We start from the raw sequence: 24,859 nt of genomic DNA on the forward strand, positions 1-24,859 counted from the left end.
CAGCATTCCAGAAGTTTCCGGAACACTAAGGAAGCGTCTAGGACTGCCCGGAAGTCTCCGAAACAGCCTAGACAATACTGGAACGTTTTGGCACCCTTAGAAGGTCCTAGATCAGCCTTCAAAGTTCTCGGAACAGTCTAGAATGGGCTACATAATACTGCCATAAAAATCAGTCAAGGAACATTCTAGAATCCCAACAAATATCATGGTATTTATGTAGGAAATATCTACGTATTAAGGCTAGATCTTTGTAAAGGAATGATCTAGATTTGGAACTATCTAGATCATGTCCAAGTAGTATAAATATGAGTGTTAGGCATCATTTGAGATCACCCCACATTACCCCTCATAACTCATTCATAACCCAACTTCTTGTAAACACTTTGTACTTGTAAACTTTGTTCAAGTAATACATAACCATCTTTGTTGTAGTATTGGACTACAAAATCATACTTGTAATCCTCACAAACAAAGACTTCCGCTGCTATACATAACCAAACCACTCCAAAAGGCTGAACTTAGAAGTATTCTAAGTGCCGCACGAGAGTTCAAGAATAACTCCGTGACAAGTGGTATGAGAGCCGCGTCGGTTCACTGTGATGGTAAACAAGAAAAGCAAGAAAGGACCTACGAGCAAGAAAATTGTCTCTAGAAAAGAAGAGACACAGAATCATAACCAGAATCAACAAGAAGTTGAAGGCATGTCTATGGATTTGGCCGGATCCTTAGACAAAATGAAGACTAATGTCGAAGCATCGGTCACACAACTCAGAATTCTTGTCAATCGTTCCTTGGAAAAGCTAGACACTTTGGGAACATTGCGGGATGAGTTAAAAGGACTCAAAGAAGACTTCAAAACCGTTGTCGACATCATACGCCTCGAGATGCAAGCCATGATCCAGGAGGAAATCGCAAGGCTGCAGAGTGAGGTAGACGCCAAGATTCAAAACTTTCACAAAAACTTTGCTGAGTTAGAAGCAAAATTGATCGACACCAACAAGGCAAAACTAGAAGCATGTCTGGGGTCCATGCAAGTAAGTCATCTTAATACTTTAAACACACAAGAAACTCCCAAAACATGGGAAAACATAACATTAAAAAGCTCCCGAACAAGGGAAAGAAAAGATCCACAACCACAAAACCAGAAAAGAAGTCAGAAGAAGGACTTCAACTCGTCAACATGGTGGTAAACGGGAGACCCGTTAAGGCACTAGTTGACACAGGAGCAAGCCATAACTTCGTCTCAATAGATGAAGCAATAAGACTCGGTGTCCGAGTCACAAAACAAGACGCAATGATAAAGACCACAAATAACGTCCAACCAATACTTGGGATGGCATACGGCGTCAAAATCACAATTGGCAAATGGAAAGGTAAGATCGACCTTTCCGTGGTGCCAATGAAAGACCATAACTTTGTGCTTGGCCAGGATTTCTTTGAAAAGGAACAGGCCTTTCTCATTCCATTCGCAAACATTGCATCATAGACGGAAACCAAGTTCACACAATGAAGACAGAGGCGGACACTGGCCGTCAAGGTATGTCAATAACATCAATACAAATGGAGGTTGGTTCAATGACAAGATTAACCACACATTCATCACAATGAGGCATAACCCGAAATCGCAACGAGGACATTGCGAATTTAGGTGGGGGAGGATGTCACGCCCCGCAAAATTTCAGCATTCCAGAAGTTTCCGGAACACTAAGGAAGCGTCTAGGACTGCCCGGAAGTCTCCGAAACAGCCTAAACAATACTGGAACGTTTTGGCACCCTTAGAAGGTCCTTGATCAGCCTTCAAAGTTCTCGGAACAGTCTAGAATGGGCTACATAATACTGCCATAAAAATCAGCCAAGGAACATTCTAGAATCCCAACAAATATCATGATATTTATGTAGGAAATATCTACATATTAAGGCTAGATCTTTGTAAAGGAATGATCTAGATTTGCAACTACCTAGATCATGTCCAAGTAGTATAAATAGGAGTGTTAGGCATCATTTGAGATCACCCCACATTACCCCTCATAACTCATTCATAACCCAACTTCTTGTAAACACTTTGTACTTGTAAACTTTGTTCAAGTAATAAATAACCATCTTTGTTGTAGTATTGGACTACAAAATCATACTTGTAATCCTCACAAACAAAGACTTCCGCTGCTATACATAACCAAACCACTCCAAAAGGCTAAACTTAGAAGTATTCTAAGTGCCGCATGAGAGTTCAAGAATAACTCTGTGGCATTTTGCAGACTTATGACAGAGAGTCAATAGTTGAAAAGATAAAAGACAAAAAGATTTGCCCTATTTCCAAGATAGAGATTAATACCACATTAACACCAAATGTCCTCATAAAAGAGATGATTATGGAGTGGAGTTGTAAAAATAATGGAGGGCCATTTGAGTTATTTGTGAACGAGGTAGTGGCAGAAATTCAGAAAAAGAAGATTAGCGGATATACTGAGAACATCAATTCGATCAACCCAATGGATAAGCGGAGGACTGCTCTAATGCTTAGGGCATTAACCCATTTTAACGAGGCACACTGCCTACACCTTGCTTATCCGGTAACGGTTTACAACATAGTTAAAGTCCTTGTTCAACATGAACATAATGACGAAGAGTTCGAGGAAGACTTGCATTACACGGTCTATCATATTGCAGTACATGAAGCAAATAGAGGGGTCTTATGCGAATATACAATGTTGATACTATTTCTGATTAATGGGTTGGAACATGGAAAACCGGATACAATTAGAAAGATATGTGCATCTACCATACGGGAGCTATCATATGTTAGAGACAATCAAGAAAAACTTGGACAGAGCGGGGCTGTGAAGACCTTCATAGGTGTTTTAAAGAGACGTGATTCCCTAATTCAAAACGACGCTGCTAAATCTTTGTTGTACTTGTGTGAAAATCCAAAAAATACCGAAAGAATACTTGTCGAGGGAGGAGTAGAGTTGCTCTATGAATGGATTTCAAGTAAGGAATTAGTTGTAGAAGTGGTCAAACTCCTTGTGAAAATCACTGAAAATGCGTTGGTGTGCCTAAGGTGGAGAAACATCAACGGTATACGGTTGTTATTTTCAACTTTGAAAGATGATGATTGTGCCAAGGAAACAAAGCTGGATTTTCTAGATTGTTTGATAAATGTATGCGGGCTCGATCCAAATTCACGGATGGACATGCGAGGAGATGATAACCTTGTAGCCTTCATCTTAGAACTGGGTAAGAGTAAAGAGCATCTTGTTAAAGTAAAAGCTCGTGAGTTGATGAACAAGATAAACAACCGGGCGAAGTATTAGACATGATATGAAAGAATAAAAAATAAATAAGAAAGTTATAGGAATGATTCACAGTTGTTTCAATTTGGGTTGTAAACAAACTATGAAAGATGAGTGAGATGGATGAAAAGAGGTTTTAAATTTTGAATGCATAATGCTTTGCAATCCTTTTAACATTAAGTCCATTAAGCAAAATTGCAGGTAACAAACACAACATATCAGTGTCTCTTGATAACCGAACCCCTCCATTGCATTTAATGCACATTGAGAATATATATCAATGCAATGGTCTCACTCAATATGAAATTATAAAATTGTTAATGAAGAGTTTTAGTTTGTTTTCCTGGGGAAAGATGAACTGTGGTGGGTATTTATAGCTTATCAACTACATTTTTTTTGGGCTTAGACCGTGGGGTATGGTGGGGCTTGGGTTGGGGGCATGAGTTGACACGTGGAGTTCGAGCCCTCCCACCGTCTAGTGACGTGTCCGTGGGGTATGGCGGGGCGTGGGTGCACCGCGCGGGTTGGCAGGTTATTAATATATATATATATATATATATATATATATATATATATATATATATATATATATATATATATATATATATATATATATATATATAATTTAAAACCCAAGGCGAATAGGAGGCCGCCACATCAAACCCAAGCCCGCCCCACGCCTGGCTTCAAACCCAAGCCCCAAGGGGTGGTGGCTTGGGCGTTTTCCCCCAATCCACGCCCCAACCCAAGCCCCACACCCCACAGTCTTAGATTATTTTGAAGAAAGTTCGTTTTTGTTGATATTGTAAAGGTGGTTATGTTAATTTTTTTTAAATCGACCAACAAACATAATGTTAATCAATTCCTATTAACAGTTAATGTTAATCAATTCCTATTAACCATCAATACTTATACATTAAAGGATTTGAACTATAATATTTTATTAATTGCATCAGGTTTTTTTAACGGTGAACTTCACTTAAAACCAAACAAACCACCCACAAAAGAGGGCGACCACAAACAAGCAATAGAAATTACATAATAACAAATTTACATCATTCCATCAGGAGAGGGATTTTAACTTCGACCTATTTTTAACCCAAAGAAACCCGATTGCCTTGACTTCGACTATAATATTCTAGATCCTAGCCGGTTTGCCTTGAAACTTGTACTCATTCATCGCGCGCCAAGTATTCCAACACCCAATTGTTATCATCCCTTGAAATACACTCTTTGCGGGTTCATTTAAACCGACAAAGTTGTGCAGCTCCAAAAGGTCACTAAATGAAAAAGAGTAGATATATATTAGGAACATGATACCACATGCTTATATGTTGCCACAAAAAGGATGCCATACAGGACGTAAAGTGGTGTTCGGCCGCTTCTTCTTCTGAATTGCAAAAGGGGCACATCAAATCTTCCAAAACAATATATATGCTCCTTTACGCCAAATTCGTAGGAATCCTATCCATCTCGACGAGCCAAGAAAAAATATTGCATTTAATGGTAACCACTTGCACAAGTTGAAAGCGTAAATGTTACTGTGATCTCAACCCTTGGCCAATAAACTCTTGACAACACAAACTGCAAAATCAACCGATTCCACCCCTATCCATGTCCGCTCGTCTTGCTGAAATGTGACAGAAACAGGCTGCAAACTATTAGCGAACTGGCTGAATTCATCCAGCTCTGCAACCATCGACAGTTGATCTTTCTAGCGCCAACTCCATTCTATGGCCCCCTCATCCAAACTGAATCTGTTGTTGATTCTAGATCTTTTTTTCAGCCTCTTGGTTGAATAAGGCAGGGAAAGAGTCTTTTAGTGGCACGTTGGATATCCATAGTATTAGGCAATCCAAAATTATTGCCTCAAAATATTCATGGACATATTATTATTCAATTGTACATTTATGTGTAGATTTCTTATTTTTGTCAAGGAGTAATTCTCTCCTTTAACTTTGTACAACCTCTTGTATTTATAGAGACATAATAATCAATAACAAATCATTCAAGAGTTATAACAATCTCATGGTATCAGCCTGAGATCCCTGCCCTTCTTCTTCTTCTTTTTCCCATAACTGCTATTCATGTCTTATGCCTTCTTCCATCGCACACATGGCCTCCTCATCTGACCTCTCTACCATACCCCTCCATTCCCTTACTCATCTCATCAACATCAAACTCAATTCTACCAATTATCTTACATGGGAAAAACAAATTACTCTGGTTATCAACTACCTAAAACTAATCAGCCACATTGATGGCTCTTCCTCATGCCCATCCGAAACCATTACCACCAACAACGAAATTGCCACCAACCCGGCTTTCACCGAATGGAAATCCGCAGACCAAAAAGTCCTTCTCCTTATCAATTCCACCCTCACCGAAGAGGCCATGGCCGAAACCATCGGTCACACCACTTCTTTGTCCGTTTGGAAAGCATTAGCAAATGCTTACAGTCATTGCTCTATTGAGCGTATTCATAATCTTAAGGACTCTCTTCGTACCCTCCAGAAAGGAACCAGATCCGTAACCGAATACGGTAAAAAGTTTAAGGCCCTCTCCGATCAACTTGTGTCTATTGGTCACCTAGTTAGTGATGGGATAAATGCCACTGGTTTCTTTGTAGTTTATGCGCCTCCTTTGAAAGTTTTTCTACCTCTCAACGAACCATACATCCCACACCTTCCTTTCGCGACCTTCTTGCAAATGCGTAAAATCAAGAAATTTTTATTCGACAACTTCATGGTCCGCAACCCACTGAAGCCGCTTTTTACACCCATCAAACCAACAAAAATTGACCCTCATCTTCTTCTCGGGGTCGAGGACGTTCCAATTACTCAAGGGGCCGTGGCAGTCACTACACCAAACGCAACCCTCATTGCCAGCTTTGTCGGGAAGAGGGTCACTATGCTAGTGCTTGTCCTACTCTAGCCTCTTATGCTCAAAAGCCATCACGCTAGATGCAAATCTAGCCCACGCCTTCCATACTCAATGTAACATTGCATCCGAAACTCCGGATTGGACTGGACGGCCGACTTAGGTGCAACCACACATATGCTTAATAATATTCATGGTTTAAATAATTCTAAACCACACACGGGTCAAATGCGTGTTACCTTTGGTAATGGTCAAACATTGCCCATTACTCACATCGGGAAGACATTTCTAACTAACTCCATATCTTTAAAAAATGTAATTGTTTTTCCAAATCTCACAAAGAATCTACTATCAATTAGTAGACTCACAAATGATTCTCCCGTAGATGTTTAGTTCTCTTACAATTAGTTTCATATTCAGGACCGAAAAACGGGGCAAGTTCTTGCTAGAGACATTTGCAAAAATGGTTTCTATGTTCTTACTCAAAGTCAGAAGTCTCTTGTTGCTGCTCTTTCCGCTTCACATCTTCGTGCTTCGTTTAATAAATGGCATAGTCGCCTAGGACATGTTTTTTTGATACTATCACTACATTAAATAAACTTGGTCATGACTTTGTTACATCCCTCTTGCCCAAACCGGGTTTATATAATTCTTGTGAACTATCAAAAGCAAAACATTTACCTTTTGTTGAAAATAACAAACGTGCGCAACAAGTTTAGACTTAATTCATTGTGATCTTTGGGGACCCGCACCCATTGCCTCAACCGATGGCTACTTGTATTATGCAATATTTGTAGACGATTATTCTCGGTTTTATATGGTTTTATCCTCTAAAGGCTAAATCCAATTTTTATAATATTCTTACCATCTTTTAAACTTTGTCCAAAACCAATTTTCCAAAAGTGTCAAATTTTTTCAAAGTGATGGTGGAACCGAATTTACAAACAATTGTCACACCCTCAAAACACCACCTAGGGAATGTCCCTGTTAGGCGTGTGACGTACCAGGATCCAAGCAACCAATCACATTGAAATCATAGTTATATTTAAATAAAACTTTTATATATTAACATTAAGTGTTACAACGATTACAAATAATTCACAGTATACAGCGGAAGCATAATCCATTCGTTAAGTGTTTATAAAACACATGTAAAAGCCATTAGTCTTGTGTTGAGTTTCCATGTATCTTGACCCATGACCACTCCAGCTTCCCAGACAGCAAGTTCCAACAAATATGCAACTAAAGGCCTGCAAGGTATGTAACAACGAGTCAACAACAAAGTTGAGCGAGTTCACAATTGGTGTTCGTTTTAAAGTAGTTTCAAAAACCATGAGTTTGTTTGCAACTATATGTTAATCAGCTTTCCTTGTTTTCCAAACCATAATCAGTGGGGGCTACCCCATGTTGTAAACCACTAGACTAGTTATATATATTGGCGTCCTTCCCAGTCCGAGGACGGGGGTACGTATTCTACCCAACCGAGAATACGCAGGTTAAATGTAGGCGTCCTTCCCAATCCGAGGACGGAGGTACGTATTCTTCCCAATCCGAGAATACACAAGTTTACTGTAGGCGTCCTTCCCAATCCGAGGACAGAGGTACGTATCTTCCCAATCCGAGAACACGCAGGATTAAATGTAGTCTGTTAGTGGTGAATATATTGGTTTCATCTTAGCGTCTTAATCCCATTCCCAACCCACCGGGAATCCCATGCCTTAAGAGTGTGAACTCACCTTGGTTTGCTCGGTAGGTAAAGCGTTTGTCCTATGTTGGTCAAGCATATCCTATCATGGTTATCATTTATTAGGACGGTAAACAAGTAATCACGTATAAGCTACACGTATTTCATCAAGTAGTGTACAAGTATTAACTTTTGTTGATTATACTAACATGTGTCACATAACAGTCATGCGATCCTTATATAACACAACTACCAAGTATGTGAATAGTGACATATATATCCCACTTCCTATAGTCTAAATGTGCGGCCCAAATACTCCCAATCCATTACTAGAGTGTGCGGCTCAATTGAATTATACGGCCCAAGTGTACGAGTGTGCGGTCACGTTGAATGTGTGCGACACAAAATTAAGTGTGCGGCATACAATTGTGCGACTGTGCAGTGTGCGGGCATTAATGGTGTGCATCCCACATAAGGATGTGTGGCTCAACATCATGTATGGCCCAATACGAAATGTGTGGCGCACATGAGGGTGTACGATCTCCTCATGTGTGCGGTCATGCAAAAGCTAAGTCGTACTCTGTGCATCATGCGTTTGTAAACGCAGAGTGTGCGACCAAATTAAATAATCCAAATAGCATTCCTTTCTAATTTCAATCGATTCAAACACAAACAGAGGTTTCAACATCACTTATATGACTTTCAATGTGATATTATATGGACATACAATACGAATTTTTACATAATTTCTTATTGACAAATACATCCATATCTTAACTTAATCATTCACAAATCATGCCACACTAAATAATCACAATGTTAATAGATCCATACCTTAACCTAATCATTCGCCAGTCCCAAGTTTTTCTTGTAACCAAGTCTATGGTTTTAGATATTACCAACAATCATCATACTCTTATTGATCTAACATCGCATAACTATTACATATCGCATATCGTCATACTCAGAAATTTGAAGGATTCAACTATATTTCTAGTTTTAATATCCATATCAAATATTATATGCATACAACACAAATTCTTGCATAACAACTTATATTGACACTTCCTGCTATTGTGCGACCCAATTGTTTTCCAAGCCCAACCAAAATATACCTACATGTGTGACTTCCCTTTATTAATGTCTCTCGGCCCAACATGATTGTGCAACTGGCCCGATGTGTTTCACTTATTATCATGCAATCCTAATTTCACATGCAATGTATCATTAATTGAATCAATTTGTAGTGGCCGACAACTGTTATATGCACACAAATATCATTGAAATATCATTGGGCCGAATGAAGTTAGTGGCTGCCATTTTATTTATTGACACATGCAATTCTAATACACAATTCACAAATATCGAATATAATTGGACCGCACAATTGAGATAGGCTGACACCAATCACATCCATTCACTATCACATATAAATATTATCACACAAATATGAAAATTAATAAGTGAGAACTACTAACCGGAAACCTGATTGATCAAGATGCAAACTCGAACAGGGGGGGTCTACCACTGTCGTGTATAATTAGAGGAATCTAGGGTTTGGGGATTTGATTGTGTTATCATAATACGTAAATCACGGGTGAATATAAGCTAACTCCAAAGGCCGGCCCCCCTAATACAAGACTCACTTGGGCTCCTCCAAGCCCAAACGTAACAACTTAAATTTCCGGATGTGTGTGTATAACGGCCCAAATCGTGTACAACTAGTACCCGGCCTAAACCATGTGTGTGTGTGCTTGTTAAACATAATTGTAGCCCAAGCATATTGACCTACATACAATGCAAACCGCCTAGTTGTAGTATTCGGCCCAAACGCAACCATGTGTGCTAATCTAATATTATCAAGTTTTACACTAGCACAAAACGTTCAGCACAAGGAGAGGAATGAATAATGGAAGTTTTGGATCATAAGATTAAACAACACAGACCTCGAATGTTCGTGTTGTCACATCATCACCAACTTGAAAGAAATTCCGTCCTGAAATTTAGCACGTAGTCACTGAGGAAGCTAGTTAGGTTGTGTGGTTTTCCTGGGGGGTCACATCATCCCCCCGTTGGTTTGGAATTTAATCCCGAAATTCCGCAGTAGCTTCAGCCTCAGTAGTGGTTGTACTTTTATCGAACAACTGGGATACTTGTGTTTCATTTGGTCTTCTCGTTCCCAGATAAACTCTGGGCCACGACGGGAGTTCCAACGAACTCGATCAATAGGGATCCTGGTGCGTTTGAGAATCTTGACCTCCCGGTCCAAGATTTCCACTGGTTCCTCGACAAATCGCAACTGATCGTCGATGTTGAACTCCTTGAAAGGAACTATGAGGGTTTCATCTGACAGACACTTCTTCAGACTTAACACATGGAATACGTTGTGAACTCCACTGAGTTCTTCGGGTAGATTAAATCTGTAGTCCACCTCGCCAATTCTCTCCGTGGTTTCGAAAGATCTAACGTACCGCGGGTTGAGTTTGCCTTCTTTACCAAAACGAACTACACCTTTCCAAGGTGAGACGTCAAGTAGTACTCGATCCCCCAACTTGGAACTCGAGTGTTTTCCCGCGCTTATCAGCATAGCTTTCCTAACGGTCACGAACTGCCGCGATTCGTTTTCGTATTAGAGCAATCTTCTCTGTTGAGTCTACGACGAGTTCCGGGCCAGTGATTTGGCAGTCGCCAATCCTCTGCCCAACAAAGAGGTGTTCAGCACCTCCGTCCGAGTAATGCCTCGAACGGAGCAGCCTAGATGCTGGTGTGGTAACTGTTGTCATACGAAAACTCCACTAAAGGTAGATGCCGCTCCTAGCCGTTATCAAAGTCGATTACACATGCTCGAAGTATGTCTTCAAGAGTTTGTTTGATTCGACCATTCGTTCGTGGGTGTTAAGTAGTGCTCATGCACGATCGTGAGCTGAAGGATTTGTGCATGTCCTGCCACAAATCAGACGTAAAACGTAAGTCATATCTAAAGACAATGGAAGTCGGCGCCTTGTGCCTAGCAGCTACTTCTTTCAAGTAGATGTTTGCGAGTGTAGAAAACTTATCCGTTTTCCTGATGGCTAGAAAGTGTGCTGGTTCGGGAGACAATCAACAATCATCCGAGTGATACTGTTTCCCCTTTCGACTTATAAGTAGACTAGCGACCAAATCCATAGCAGTCTGTTTTCGCTTTCCTTGTAGGTGTTTCTGGCCGCTAACACTTCACCTCGACTTTCCCACAAGTCTAACGTCATTCCCATACCTAGCTGGGTGGGCCTTCATGCCCGGTTACCAGTACAAGGTTTATAAATCCTGATGTCTCTCATCAATATCCAGACGACTAGAATATCGAAGCTGGTGGTTGCTCAACACGAGCTCCCTACAGTTGCCGTATAATGAGACCCACATTCGTTCCATGAGGTAATGAGTATCGTCTGAACTGTCAAAGGTTTCCTCCCCATGCCCCGCATGAGTTCAGCTTGAAAATCCCCTTCTTTCAGTTCTCCAGTTTGAACAAAGCGAGTCGGATTAGGTAAGTTAGAGTCGATAGTGAGCCGCAAAGCTCATGCACGTTCAAGTTTCATAGCTGTAATCATCCTAAAGTTCCCTCCAGCGATGCCATTAACTGATTTAGCTCTGTCGATGCCAAGGTACACGGGAGGCCCTTGTGATCGGTCTAAATAATGTATCCGGTACCGTCCAAGTAATGCCTTCATCTAAAATCCCATGGCCACGGTTTTCACCGCCAGTTGTGTGTCGTGCAGTTTCTCTTTGTAACTCCATCACGTAAGTCATCACACTCTCGTGTGGCATCGGTGTGTAACTGGGACTCTAATTCGAACCATCATGGTATCTCACTAAATCACTTGCGCCCTCGGGTGAAGACGATGCTCGGTGCATTGCAGAGTTGGAATTCGAAAGCTGAAATGACGTCCTCCTGTTTCGTCCTTTATGAACACAGCACCCTGCTGTGCTAAAGAGATTTAATCCGTGCGACCTTCGAAAATCCTGTGGGTAGGCTGCGATAGTATCTAGCGAAACCAAAGAATTGTTGCATCTCTCGAATCTGGATGTGACATTTAACGAGACTTCGTGCGTAATGGCTCCTCCCACAGAAGTGCTGAAATAGGATACATATGCCACCCATGGTGTTCCTTTCTCATGGTCATGATTCAGAACGTCCTCAACAAATACGGTCGATTCATGCGATCCCTGAAGCTGCTGGTGTGTTGATCAACTCAATGATCATGGTGTACAAAGTTGAAATGGCTGCATTGCGCGGTTCTAAGAGCATTCTCCTCTTGGACTTCCTTCAGATGATAGTTCATTCGCTAGCCAATCCTCGAATGGGAGCTTGTCCCTCGCCACTGGTTAACAGGTGGCCAATACATGGTCGAGACAAGTGGTTCCAAACTGTCACCTTGCTGAGTTCTCGATGATCAGTGCACATACGACAATTTTATGGATCTAAGTGGGGCTCCCCAAAGTGAAATGCTAGGTTCAACACAACCCCAGTTCAATAGTCCCTGTAGTTGATTAAGCAGCTCTTGCAACCCTCCTGGTGCAGGACAGTAAGAGTACGAGAAATCAGGGCTGCCTCTGGCATGATGCTGATATGATATTTCACCGGACAATGCGAAGGTACACCTGATATTTCTTCTGGTAGCACATAGGTAGAGATCACATACAAAAGGGTGGATCCTCGATCCTCTTTTCCTTAACCTTAACGTCAATAATAAGTGCTAACATAGCGGGGCAATCCTTCCGTGGACACTTCCGGGCTTTCATTGCAGAACTGACGCTAACCTTTGCACAATTCCGATACTTTGAAACAGATGATGATTCTCCACTAGGGAGAGGGATGCGTGGAATCTTCTCCTCACATGGTACATCTACCAAGAACAACAGAAGAAAGGTCGATGTCTAACACTTGTCCCACAACGTCGAATTGGCATCCCAACGATCATATGAGGTTTCCATTGCTTTGCCATCAACCGGTTCCACAACAGGTTGGGTTTCAAGAAGCATCAGGGTTATATAGAACAGAGACAAAGTGATTAGTCACCAAGAACACGTAGGACACCATGTTGTTACAATCCTGGCGTCGCCCACGCCAATCCTAAATGCCACTCCAAGAGCATCATTTCCCGTGTGGTTGTACTCGTTGCCGGGATTTCCAATACGACCGTCGTTCCCTTGGTTGTTGTCGTTGGATTTAACATCGGCCACTCCATGCCGTAGGCACCTTCACTTTCCATACTCCATACTGGTGGTTACCATTACAAATACCTTGTTGTTGCCGTGAATGTTGCGTCTAATGCTATTGTTTGAAGCGGAGCTCTACGACCTTTTACCGACAGGGTCCACCTCTTCACATTCCATGGTAGGTGCTAAGGCACTACTCACTGTGCGGGGAGTTTCACATTCCATTCTACAGTCAGTTGTCATTGCTTATCTCCTGATTAATTCGTAAAAGTTGACTCCCATGAGTCGCAGGCTGGGGTTAAGGATTCGATTGGAGTCAAATCGCTGATGTTCATTGTTGGTAACTAGGGTCGTTCAAATGCTAAAGTCCATCGTTCTTGCAAGTTGACTGAGTAATACACGATATGTTACGAGGGTGTTGCAGAAGTGATCACACTTCGGGATCTAAGGCGTCAATACGTTAAGTTTCCAGCAAACAAAGAAAGGTGAGACAGATATAGACCAGTCATTGTCATTGCAACATCCAACTCGGGGATGTTCGTACAAGCACCTAATGTTCTACACAGTTCGCTAGGCGTTCAGATGGGTGTTCAGGTAATACTCGATAGCACCGAGATTCGAAAGGATCCATAGATGAATGAAAAGTTCACATTCGAGTAGGGGACAATCACTGTTATGACCCCTATGGGTTGTCATTCATGTTTCACCCCGATCAAATAACGGAACGGAGCCCCTTTTCCACTTGTTAAGCCTCACTGGGACTCACATGCACCCCACATTATTATTATGTGTGCACTCACAATAATATTGCGATTTGCATGCTCATCTCAGTTCCTCCTAACTCATGTCAAATGGTTCCTCAAACTCAGATGTCAAACGTAGGTCGTCAAGGTAATAAGATCAAGAAAAATCCAAGGACTATGCCATACTATCAACGCATCATAAGGTAAGCAAGCAATCCATGCCATCATGCTATAGTGACGAGTGTGTGTGTTCGTATGTTTCGTCATAAACAAATGTGTACTAGTCACGTAATGTATGCAAAAAGTAAGAAAGACGAACCTTGCAATCTAGAGCTGAGTGTCATGGTCGTATTCGCGTTTTCAGAACTGTTCGGTTATAGTCTGGTTTTATAAAACGTTTTCCCCTTTTTAAAACCAAGTTCACTATAACCAATGGCTCTGATACCAATCTGTCACTCTCAAAACACCACCTAGGGAATGTCCCTGTTAGGCGTGTGACGTACCAGGATCCAAGCCACCAATCACATTGAACACATAGTTATATTTAAATAAAACTTTCATATATTAACATTAAGTGTTACAACGATTACAAATAATTCACAGTATACAGCGGAAGCATAATTCATTCTTTAAGTGTTTATAAACCACATGTAAAAGCCATTAGTCTTGTGTTGAGTTTCCATGTATCTTGACCCATGACCACTCCAGCTTCCCAGACAGCAAGTTCCAACAAATATGCAACTAAAGGCCTGCAAGGCATGTAACAACGAGTCAACAAAAAAGTTGAGCGAGTTCACAATTGGTGTTTGTTTTAAAGTAGTTTCAAAAACTATGAGATTGTTTGCAACTATATGTTAATCAGCTTTCATTGTTTTCCAAATCATAATCAGTGGGGGCTAACCCATGTTGTAAACCACTAGACTAGTTATACATATTGGCGTCCTTCCCAGTCCGAGGACGGAGGTACGTATTCTACCCAACCGAGAATACGCAGGTTAAATGTAGGCGTCCTTCCCAATCCGAGGACGGGGGTACGTATTCTTCCCAATCTGAGAATACGCAGGTTTAGTGTAGGCGTCCTTCCCAATCCGAGGACGGAGGTACGTATTCTTCCCAATCCGAGGACACGCAAGATTAAATGTAGTCTATTAGTGGTGAATATACAGGTTTCATCTTAGCTTCTTAATCCCATTCCCAACCCACCGGGAATCCCATGCCTTAAGAGTATGAACTCACCTTGGTTTGCTCGGTAGGTAAAGCGTTTGTCCTATGTTGGTCAAGCATATCCTATTATGGTTATCATTTATTAGGACGGTAAACAAGTAATCACGTATAAGCTACACGTATTTCATCAAGTAGTGTACAAGTATTAACTTTTGTATATTATACTAACATGTATCACATAACAGTCATGCGATCCTTATATAACACAACTGCCAAGTATGTGAATAGTGACATATATATCCCACTTCCTATAGTCTAAATATGTGGCCCAAATACACCCAGTCCATTACTAGAGTGTGCGGCTGAATTGAATTATACGGCCCAAGTGTACGAGTGTGTGGTCACGTTGAATGTGTGCGACGCAAAGTTAAGTGTGCGGCATACAATTGTGCGACTGTGCAGTGTGCGGTCGTTAATGGTGTGCATCCCACATAAGGATGTGTGGCTCAACATCGTGTTTGGCCCAATACGAAATGTGTGGCGCACATGAGGGTGTACGATCTCCTCACGTGTGCGGTCATGCAAAAGCTAAGTCGTACTCCGTGCATCATGCGTTTGTAAACGCAGAGTGTGTGACCAAATTAAATAATCCGAATAGCATTCCTTTCTATTTCAATCGATCCAAACACAAACAGAGGTTTCAACATCACTTATATGACTTTCAATGTGATATTCTATGGACATACAATACGAATTTTTACATAATTTCTTATTGACAAATACATCCGTACCTTAACTTAATCATTCACAAATCATGCCACACTAAATCATCACAATGTTACTAGATCCATACCTTAACTTAATCATTCGCCAGTCCCTAGTTTTTCTTGTAACCAAGTCTATGGTTTTAGATATTACCATCAATCATCATATTCTTATTGATCTAACATCGCATAACCGTTACATATCGCATATCGTCATACTCAGAAATTTCAAGGATTCAACTATATTTCTAGTTTTAATATCCATATCAAATATTATATGCATACAACACAAATTCTTGCATAACAACCTATATTGACACTTCCTGCTATTGTACGACCCAATTGTTTTCCATGCCCAACCAAAATATACCAAGCCCACATACATGTGTGACTTCCCTCTATTGATGTCTCTCGGCCCAACATGATTGTGCAACTGGCCCGATGTGTTTCACTTATTATCATGCAATCCTAATTTCACATGCAATGTATCATTAATTGAATCAATTTGTAGTGGCCGACAACTGTTATATGCACACAAATATCATTGAAATATCATTGGGCCGAATGAAGTTAGTGGCTGCCATTTTATTTATTGACACATGCAATTCTAATACATAATTCACAAATATCGAATATAATTGGACCGCACAATTGAGATAGGCTGACACCAATCACATCCATTCACTATCACACATAAATATTATCACACAAATATGAAAATTAATAAGTGAGAACTACTAACCGGAAACCTGATTGATCAAGATACAAACTCGAACAGGGGGGGGGGTCTACCACTGTCGTGTATAATTAGAGGAATCTAGGGTTTGGGGATATGATTGTGTTATCATAATACGTATATCAGCTATGTCCAAAGGTCGGCCCCCCTAATACAAGACTCACTTGGGCTCCTCCAAGCCCAAACGTAACAACTTAAATTTCCGGATGTGTGTGTATAACGGCCCAAATCCTGTACAACTAGTACCCGTCCCAAACCATGCGTGTGTGCTTGTAAAACATAATTGTAGCACAAGCATATTGGCCCACATACAACGCAAACCGCCTAGTTGTAGTATTCGGCCCAAACGCAACCATGTGTGCTAATCTAATATTATCAAGTTTTACACTAGCACAAAACGTTCAACACAAGGAGAGGAATGAATAATGGAAGTTTTGGATCATAAGATTAAACAACACAGACCTCAAATGTTCGGGTTGTCACAACAATCGTGTTCAAAATTGTTTTCAAGAGCATGGCATACATCATCGATTATCTTGCCCTCACACATAGCAACAAAATGGACGGGCCGAAAGAAAACACCGTCATATCACCGAAACCGGATTAGCAATGTTGTTTAATGCTCATGCTCCACCAAAGTTGTGGTTTGATGCTTTCACTTCCGCTACATACATCATAAACCGACTCCCAACAAAACTTCTTGAAACAAATCACCATTTGAAATTCTTTTTAAACAACCTCCTTCCTATGCCAATCTTCGCATTTTTGGATGTCTTGTATATCCATACCTTCGAGACTATACCAAACACAAACTATTACCACGAAGTGCTCTTTACATTTTTATTGGATGTAGTCCGAAATATAAAGGTTTTAGATGTCTAGACCCTTCAACGGGACGAATTTACACCACTAGACATGCTAAATTTGATGAAGATGGGTTTCCCTTTCAATCTCCTTCCGCATCCTCTGACACTTCCCAAATTTCTTTCACAAATTTTGAAGATTCTCTACCCACTCCTAACACACATAAAATTCCCACCTTGCCTCATACCTCACAAACTCCATTCACAACTACACCATGTACTCACTGTTCAGATCCCATCCTTCCTTACCTACCCCCAGCCCAACGCCAAGCCCACCCAGTTCTTCTTTAAGCGCACCACAAAGTCCACAAAATTCACCCATCATTAGCTCCCCTCCTATCCTCCAATCGGCCCAAACCCACAATCCTCTTACCTCAACTCAAGCCGAACCCACTTCAGCCCAACCTGATTCATCCTCTTCGGCCCAACAATTCTCATCGGCCCAATCTTCACACCCACCATATCTTCCTTCACCTATTGCCAACCCGATTCCAAACATAAATAATCATCCTATGACCACTCGTTCTAAACATGGCATTTACAAATCCAAACATTTTGCCAAGTTGTCTCAATCTTCCTTTTATTCTCTTCTCTCTTCTCATGTACCCAAAGGAATTAAAACCGCTTTGAAAGATTCAAAATGGGTCCATGCCATGAAGGATGAACTTAAAGCCTTACATATAAACTAAACTTGGCACCTTGTTCCTCGCTCCACTTCGACCAACGTCATCGGCTCTAAGTTGGTTTATCGAATCAAATACAAATCCAATGGCTCCATTGATTGCTACAAAGCTCGACTAGTAGCTCAAGGTTTCAATCAAGTTCCGGGTCTCGACTTTTCTCATACCTTTAGTCCCGTCATCAAATCATCCACAATTCGGGTTGTCTTAAGTCTTGCTACCATTCATAAATGGAACCTAAGACAACTAGATGTTAATAATGCCTTTCTAAATGGCAATCTTACCGAAACCGTTTTTATGGAACAACCTCCGGGTTTTCAAGACCCAAACCGTCCAAATCACATTTGCAAACTAAATCATGCTATTTATGGCTTGAAGCAAGCTCCATGTGCTTGGTTTAAACGATTAAGTTCCTTCCTCATCACTCTTGGTTTTCAATGCAGTCGGGTGATCCATCATTATTTATTTTTAATCATAATGGAACTTTAATTTATATCCTTGTATACGTGAACGACATAATCATCACAGGCAACAACGAACAATTCATCACCACTTTCACCAATCGTCTTCACAAGGAATTTAATATTAAAGATCTTGGCTTACTAAGCTTTTTCCTGGCTTGGAAGTTACTCACATTAAAACCGGCCTCTTTCTAAATCAATCCAAATATGCCAATGACATACTCTCAAGAGCCGGGATGCTTGATTCCAAACCGGTTGCCACACCTCTCACACCCAAAGACACTTTCAACTCCACTGGTGAACCCTTTCATGATCCCACTCTATATCGTTCTCTTGTGGGTGCCCTCCAATATCTAACCATCACTCATCCTGATCTATCTTATGCCATCAATCAAGCGAGCCAATACCTTCAAAATCCCACCACCATCTAGTTCCAACTTGTCAAATGAATTCTTCGTTATGTCAAGGGCACTCTTTCATATGGCTTAATATTTGATAGGCCACCTAACATTGTTTTATTAGGTTTTTCTGATGCAGATTGGGCTCATGGCATTGACACACGAAGATCCACCTATGGTTATTGCATTTACTTAGGTGAAAATTTGGTATCTTGGAGTGCAAAGAATCAACTGACCATGACTCGCTCTAGTTGGGAGTCGGAATATAGAGCTATGGCCAATACAGCTTCAGAGATTATTTGGGTCACTCATCTACTACGTGAATTACATGCCTTACCACCTGGACCGCAAACTCTTTTTTGTCACACCCCCAAAATCTACCATGCGGAGTATCACCGCTTGGAGGCGTGACATGACCAGGATTGAGCACAATCATATTGAACAACGTAATTAAGTGAATAAAACCAACCACAATACAATTGGTGACCAAAAGAAAGTAACCAACTTTAAGTTAACAGCGGAAGCATAAAACGTAAAACCAAAACATAAGTTCAATAAGTTCATAAAGTTTAAATGTTTAGAACGGGACATAGCAGTCCACATCCCACAACGACCTCCTCCTCGTGCAAGCTACATAAGCATCTAACGACCTGTAAGGCATGTAACAACGAGTCAACAACAAAGTTGAGCGAGTTCACAGTTGGGTGTTTGTTTTAAGTTGTTTTTGAAAACATGGTTTGTCTTTAGCTGGCTTACTTGCCGTGGGGGTTACCCCATAGTTGAAAATATGATTAACCAATTCCTTCTTTCCCAAACCATAACCATAATCAGTGGGGGCTTCCCCATGTGAACCACTAGACCGTTACCATATCGACAACTGACGAACAATAGTTGTGCCCTACGTCAATGTCTATCATCATTGACAGTTTGCCATAGTCCATTAGTACACGCCCGTCCGACTGGCACGGTGTGAGGTTTGTTAAACCTAATAGCGCTATTAACTAATGACCCGCTCGCCATTAGCCTCGGCGATTAAGTCGATATAAAATGAGGGACTTAATGATAGAGTTTTGTCTAGTAAGTTTTAAGGTTGTTGTCCTACCCAAGGAGGACGAACGTACGTATTCTACCCAAGGGGAATACGCAGGATTAATATTGGCATCCTACCTATGGAGGATGGCGGTACATATCCTACCCAAGGAGGATATGCAGGTTCCGTTTTAGTTCTTTAACCCATACCTTAATATTGGCATCCTACCTATGGAGGATGGCGGTACATATCCTACCCAAGGAGGATATGCAGGTTCCGTTTTAGTTCTTTAACCCATTCCCAACCACCGGGAATCCCATGCCTTAGAAAGAGTGTGAACTCACCTTGGTTTGCTCGGTTAGATTAGTTACTCAAATAACCAGAAATCAAGCACGTTTTAATAAGGTACAGATAACAATCAGTTTCTCATGCATAACACGTATCCTATGTACGGTTTATCTACTCATTACTTCTATCACGTACCACGCAATTCTAATGTCAAGGTACTTTGTTAAGTTATATTATTTTACCCTAAAATAATATATCTATCTCACAAAATAAACAAGTATCCCCAAAGTGTTGTATATATTCTAAATATATATTTAACCATTTTACTTGTAAAAATCAACCTCCGATACTTTGTATTCTTGTAACAAAACTCATGGCGAGGTTTATTTTGAAAAACAAAGTTAAAACGTATATGTGAACACTTGTTAGAAAAATAATTTCTAAGTGTTGGAATTTTTAGAAAATTCGCCAGAGTTTCCTTTGTAAATGGAGGTGTCCATGCTAATAAGCATATCATTTTCTTTTCCAAAAATCATTCAACAATCAACAACAATTTACCAAGAGCAAACAATTCCATTTACTAACCAACATGAACTTGATGTTTCATAAAAACGCGTAGTAACTTGGTGAGGCGTTTAGTGGGTTTAGTTACCTTCCAAAGTGTGTTTACTTTTGTTAAAATCTCATTCTTGGGAATTTTAGATGTTCACAACTTGTGAACTTACTTTACAAAAATATTTATTTACAACATTTTCATGTGTCACTAGTATCCATATACTTACTTTATTTCCAAAAATTGTGTAAGGATCATGATCTTTCAAACCGTCTTTTAAACTTGGTTTATTTAGGAAAATTAATCACAAGTTTTAGATCTACAAAATCACTCGATCACTTTATTTGTTATTTTACAAGAATCATTTTGTCACCAAGTTCATGTCTAAATATGGAGGTGATTCTTTTATGTAAACCCCTAATCACCTCCTACTTGTTAAATCATGTTTTTAATCATAAGTTAACAAGTTCCATATAATGATCAACATCATATTTCTAGTAATCAACAAGCAAGCATCAACATATATCAAACAACATTATACTAGCATTAATTCATCATGTTTCATCTTTATGTAAACTTTATGTTTAAAATTTTGTTTCATGTTCTTTAGTGTTCTTGTTATAATCAACATACTACATCCTTTTAACCAACAAAAGAGAATTAAACAAGAGTAAATCAAGAACTTACAACTAGCTCAAAGGCTAGGGAAGATCTCTAGTGAAAAAGATGATGAAAGTGGTGTGAAAAGCAAGTAAGTGAGCTCCTTGGTGATCCACAAGCTTCAAGCTTCACAAAGCACCTTCTAGCACATGAATGGAGCTTGAAAATGGATGAGTATGGTGGTGATAAGATGGTGGTGGTGGCGGTTGTAAGTGAGCCGAGAGGAAGAGAGGAGACTGAGAGAGAGTGGGGTGATCTTGAGTGTTGAAGTGAGAAGTGAAGATATGAAAAGATGTTACAATCTCAATAGCCATACTTATAAGATCCTATCATATATTTTGTCCATAAGATCACACAAGATCTAATAAAATAAGAAATAAAATCATGGAGGTAAGGTGGTGATGGTATGGCCGATTACTAGGCTAGGGTGGGGGGGGGGTTAATTGTAATATTTGATGATAGTTGGTAAATGATAGTTAAATTCCAAGCATATGGTTACATATTCTAGTTAGTAGATATCTAGTGGGTGTTATGGTGTTCGGGGATCATAACTAGCCAAGAAATAATTAAACAATGTTTCTTGCAATATTTTGGTGTCCCGGGTAATGTCCGGTTGTTCGGTTAGATACCGTTTCATTAAAGTGCTAAGTTATTCCGTTTAGTGTCTTTTATGCATCTTTTTGTATCACTTTTAATTCCCAACACTCAGGAAAGCATACAGGACTATTTAGTCAATTTTCTGCACAAGACTAGTATGTTAAAAAGCACATGTAAGTATGACGTAGTACTCAGAAAGCAGTTAAGTAATTCAGCACAGTCATCAAGCACTTTAATTAACATTAATAAATCGTATGGATACATGTAATCATGAGGGTTGTCACATTCTCCCCCTGTTAAGAAAATTTCGTCCCGAAATTTAGCACGTGGTTACTGAGGAAGCTAGTTAAGTTGCGTGGTTTACTAGTTTTCCTGGGGTGTCACATCATCCCCCCGTTAGTTTGGAATTTCGTCCCGAAATTCCGCAATAGCTTCAGCCTCAGTAGTGGAATGCTGTCTACCTGCCTTAACGATGATAGTACTATAGTTTGGACTCAGCACCCGTTCACACGGGGGTTGTTAAGGACAATTACTTGCATGGATTACGGTGGTAGTCATGTATTGCGAACTGCCTCGGGCAGTCAACCCGCAGTCATTGGTATCGATAGATCCATGTCGATAATTAACATGCTTCGTTTTTCCTTTGTGTACGTGCTGGTTATGCGTAAACTATTTCGAACTCTATATGCTATTATCAAACTTGTATGCTCACCTTTACATTTTATGTATTGACTTTATTTTAACGTATGTGACAGGTGTTTAAGATGCTTATCTGCTAGGAAGGCGAAGCTAGAATAAAATTCTAGTGCATAGTTGTCTGTAGATCTTGCAGCTTGAGTCTCTAGACATAGATAAACAATATTTATATTTAAATCTGAGTTGTCGGAACAGAATATTTGCCTGGATTTTATCTGTAATAACTTGTTTGCTATTTGAGGTACGGCATGGGACGTATTATATAAATTGAATAGTAATGATAATTGTTATGGAAACTTCTGGACAATCTGTTTCGCTCAGTGCCATGCCCCAATGATTCCGCCATCGATTGGGTGTGACAGATTGGTATCAGAGCCATAACTATAGGGAATTAGGCTAGACATGACCTAGTCCGAGTCGATGTCTTAGAGACCTAGACTATAGTTAGGAACCAACAGACCAAGTTTACGTGCTATATCCTGCTATTTCTCGCTTACTCTACACTATCACTGCACTCGAATTTTCAACTAAAGACAAGCGATTAAGTCGGGATTAGGTGTGAAAACCGCAAACTCTTGACTAAGTTGCTTGGTCAATGTTGTTTTTATCAACTTATCAATGATTTCTTCATTATTTTTCAATAACAAACGCTTGTTAAACGAGGAGAATTATACCAAATCAGGAGTGAAATCCATATTTTGATGAATAATCTCCTCTATTTTACTATAAACAAGGAAGAAGTTGCTAAGCTAGGGGTGAAACCCTAACCTTGACAACTTGTTCCGACTTTTATTTATCTCACCAAAGCCTCGACGGACTCCAGCGACCTGAACTCACGAGTATGACCTAGGGAAAGCGTGCTGAATGCCCAAGAATCGAGGCAGAAACACGATCCCGAAAGTCGAAATGTGACGACAAGCCCTTGAGAATAGTCAAATCGCTTTGGGTAGCCGCAGACAATCTATTTCTCGATTTCATGTGTTTCGATTCTGAGCCCGCAACTGCTGACTCTGATAATTCGTCGATTTTATGTGTTTATGTGTAATTACATGTTTATGTGTTTAAAATTTTGAAGAATTATTCGATTTTTCCCTTCACTTCGATCGACACACACGACTCGCATTGCTCTTCTATCTCAAAACGATAACAAGTCGCTGCAAATCTAGACGGCATTATGCTATGATATACGCTTATACTATACTCGACACGCTATACGATTATACTATGCTACTCGATATGAAATAAGCGATCGCTACATTCGAACGACTCGCGAACTTTGAATGACAGGTTTCTGTATTCTGTCTGCATCTGTGATTGAATGCATACGTGCTTTGTGATTCTATGCCCTGCGTGCTTATGTGCTTCTGTGATTATGTGAATCTGTGATTTTATGTCTATGTGTTATGTGATTATGCGTGTTCCTGAGCTTTAGTTAGGGTTAGACGCGTGAGGTGAGATTCGATTACGTTGTGTTGAGTCCTGTGATGATGTCTGTTGCAGACAATGTCGTCTGGATCCCGACACCTACTTACTCGCCAAGAGAAGAGAGACAAGCGTCTTGCTGCTATCATCGCCAAACGAGTAGCAAAAGTTGTGAGTGATGTCTATGAAAACGTCAGCAAATCGTCTGAGGAGTCGAGAATCGAAACTCCTAAAGATGCTACCAAGACTGTTTTCAGTTTCAAACAGTTCAAGGCATGCGGACCAAAGGAATTCACTGGAGAAGATGGCCCTACCGCTATGTTTCATTGGTTTGATTCTGTCGAAGTCACTCTGCGCCAAAGCGACTGTCCAGAAAATCTCCGTACCCTAAACGCAACCGGCGTCTTCCAATCCCGAGCTCTAGACTGGTGGACGGCCGAACGAAACAGACGCGGAAATGATGCAGCTTATGAGCTGACTTGGGAAGAGCTGAAAGCCATTATGATGGACGAATTATGCCCTCCCCATGAACGCCAAAAGCTGGAGGACGAGTTTTGGAACATCAAGCAGAAGGATGGAGACAACGCTGCCCTGACTGCTCGCTTTAAGCTGCTCAGCATTATCTGTCCCGATCAAGTCAAGACGCCCGAGATAGCAATCAAGAAGTACATTCGAGCTCTACCCGATTGTGTTGCTGATTTCGTTCATGCCGCCAAGACATCATCAATTGAAGAGACTTACTTGCTTGCTACCG

At 40.5% G+C, this 24,859-nt stretch overlaps 1 protein-coding gene across 1 annotated transcript; it reads left to right on the top strand.

Annotated features, from left to right (window-relative positions):
* Positions 1 to 599: 599 nt before the first annotated feature.
* On the top strand, positions 600 to 3,311 carry LOC110933450 (U-box domain-containing protein 9). The gene is made up of 2 exons (XM_022176671.1): positions 600 to 1,034; positions 2,256 to 3,311. The coding sequence occupies exons 1-2, from the start codon at positions 600 to 602 to the stop codon at positions 3,309 to 3,311; spliced, it is 1,491 nt and encodes a 496-aa protein (XP_022032363.1).
* The last annotated feature ends 21,548 nt before the right edge of the window (positions 3,312 to 24,859 follow it).

This window comes from Helianthus annuus, chromosome 4 (genome assembly GCF_002127325.2).
Source record: "Helianthus annuus cultivar XRQ/B chromosome 4, HanXRQr2.0-SUNRISE, whole genome shotgun sequence".
In the NCBI taxonomy this organism is placed as follows: Eukaryota; Viridiplantae; Streptophyta; class Magnoliopsida; order Asterales; family Asteraceae; genus Helianthus; species Helianthus annuus.

Bases quoted from the DNA above. Each gene is read 5' to 3' on its own strand.
- LOC110933450 (XM_022176671.1), top strand. From the start codon at position 600: ATGGTAAACAAGAAAAGCAAGAAAGGACCTACGAGCAAGAAAATTGTC. The intron at 1,035-2,255 runs GTAAGTCATCTT...GGCATTTTGCAG, and splicing joins CATGTCTGGGGTCCATGCAA to ACTTATGACAGAGAGTCAAT.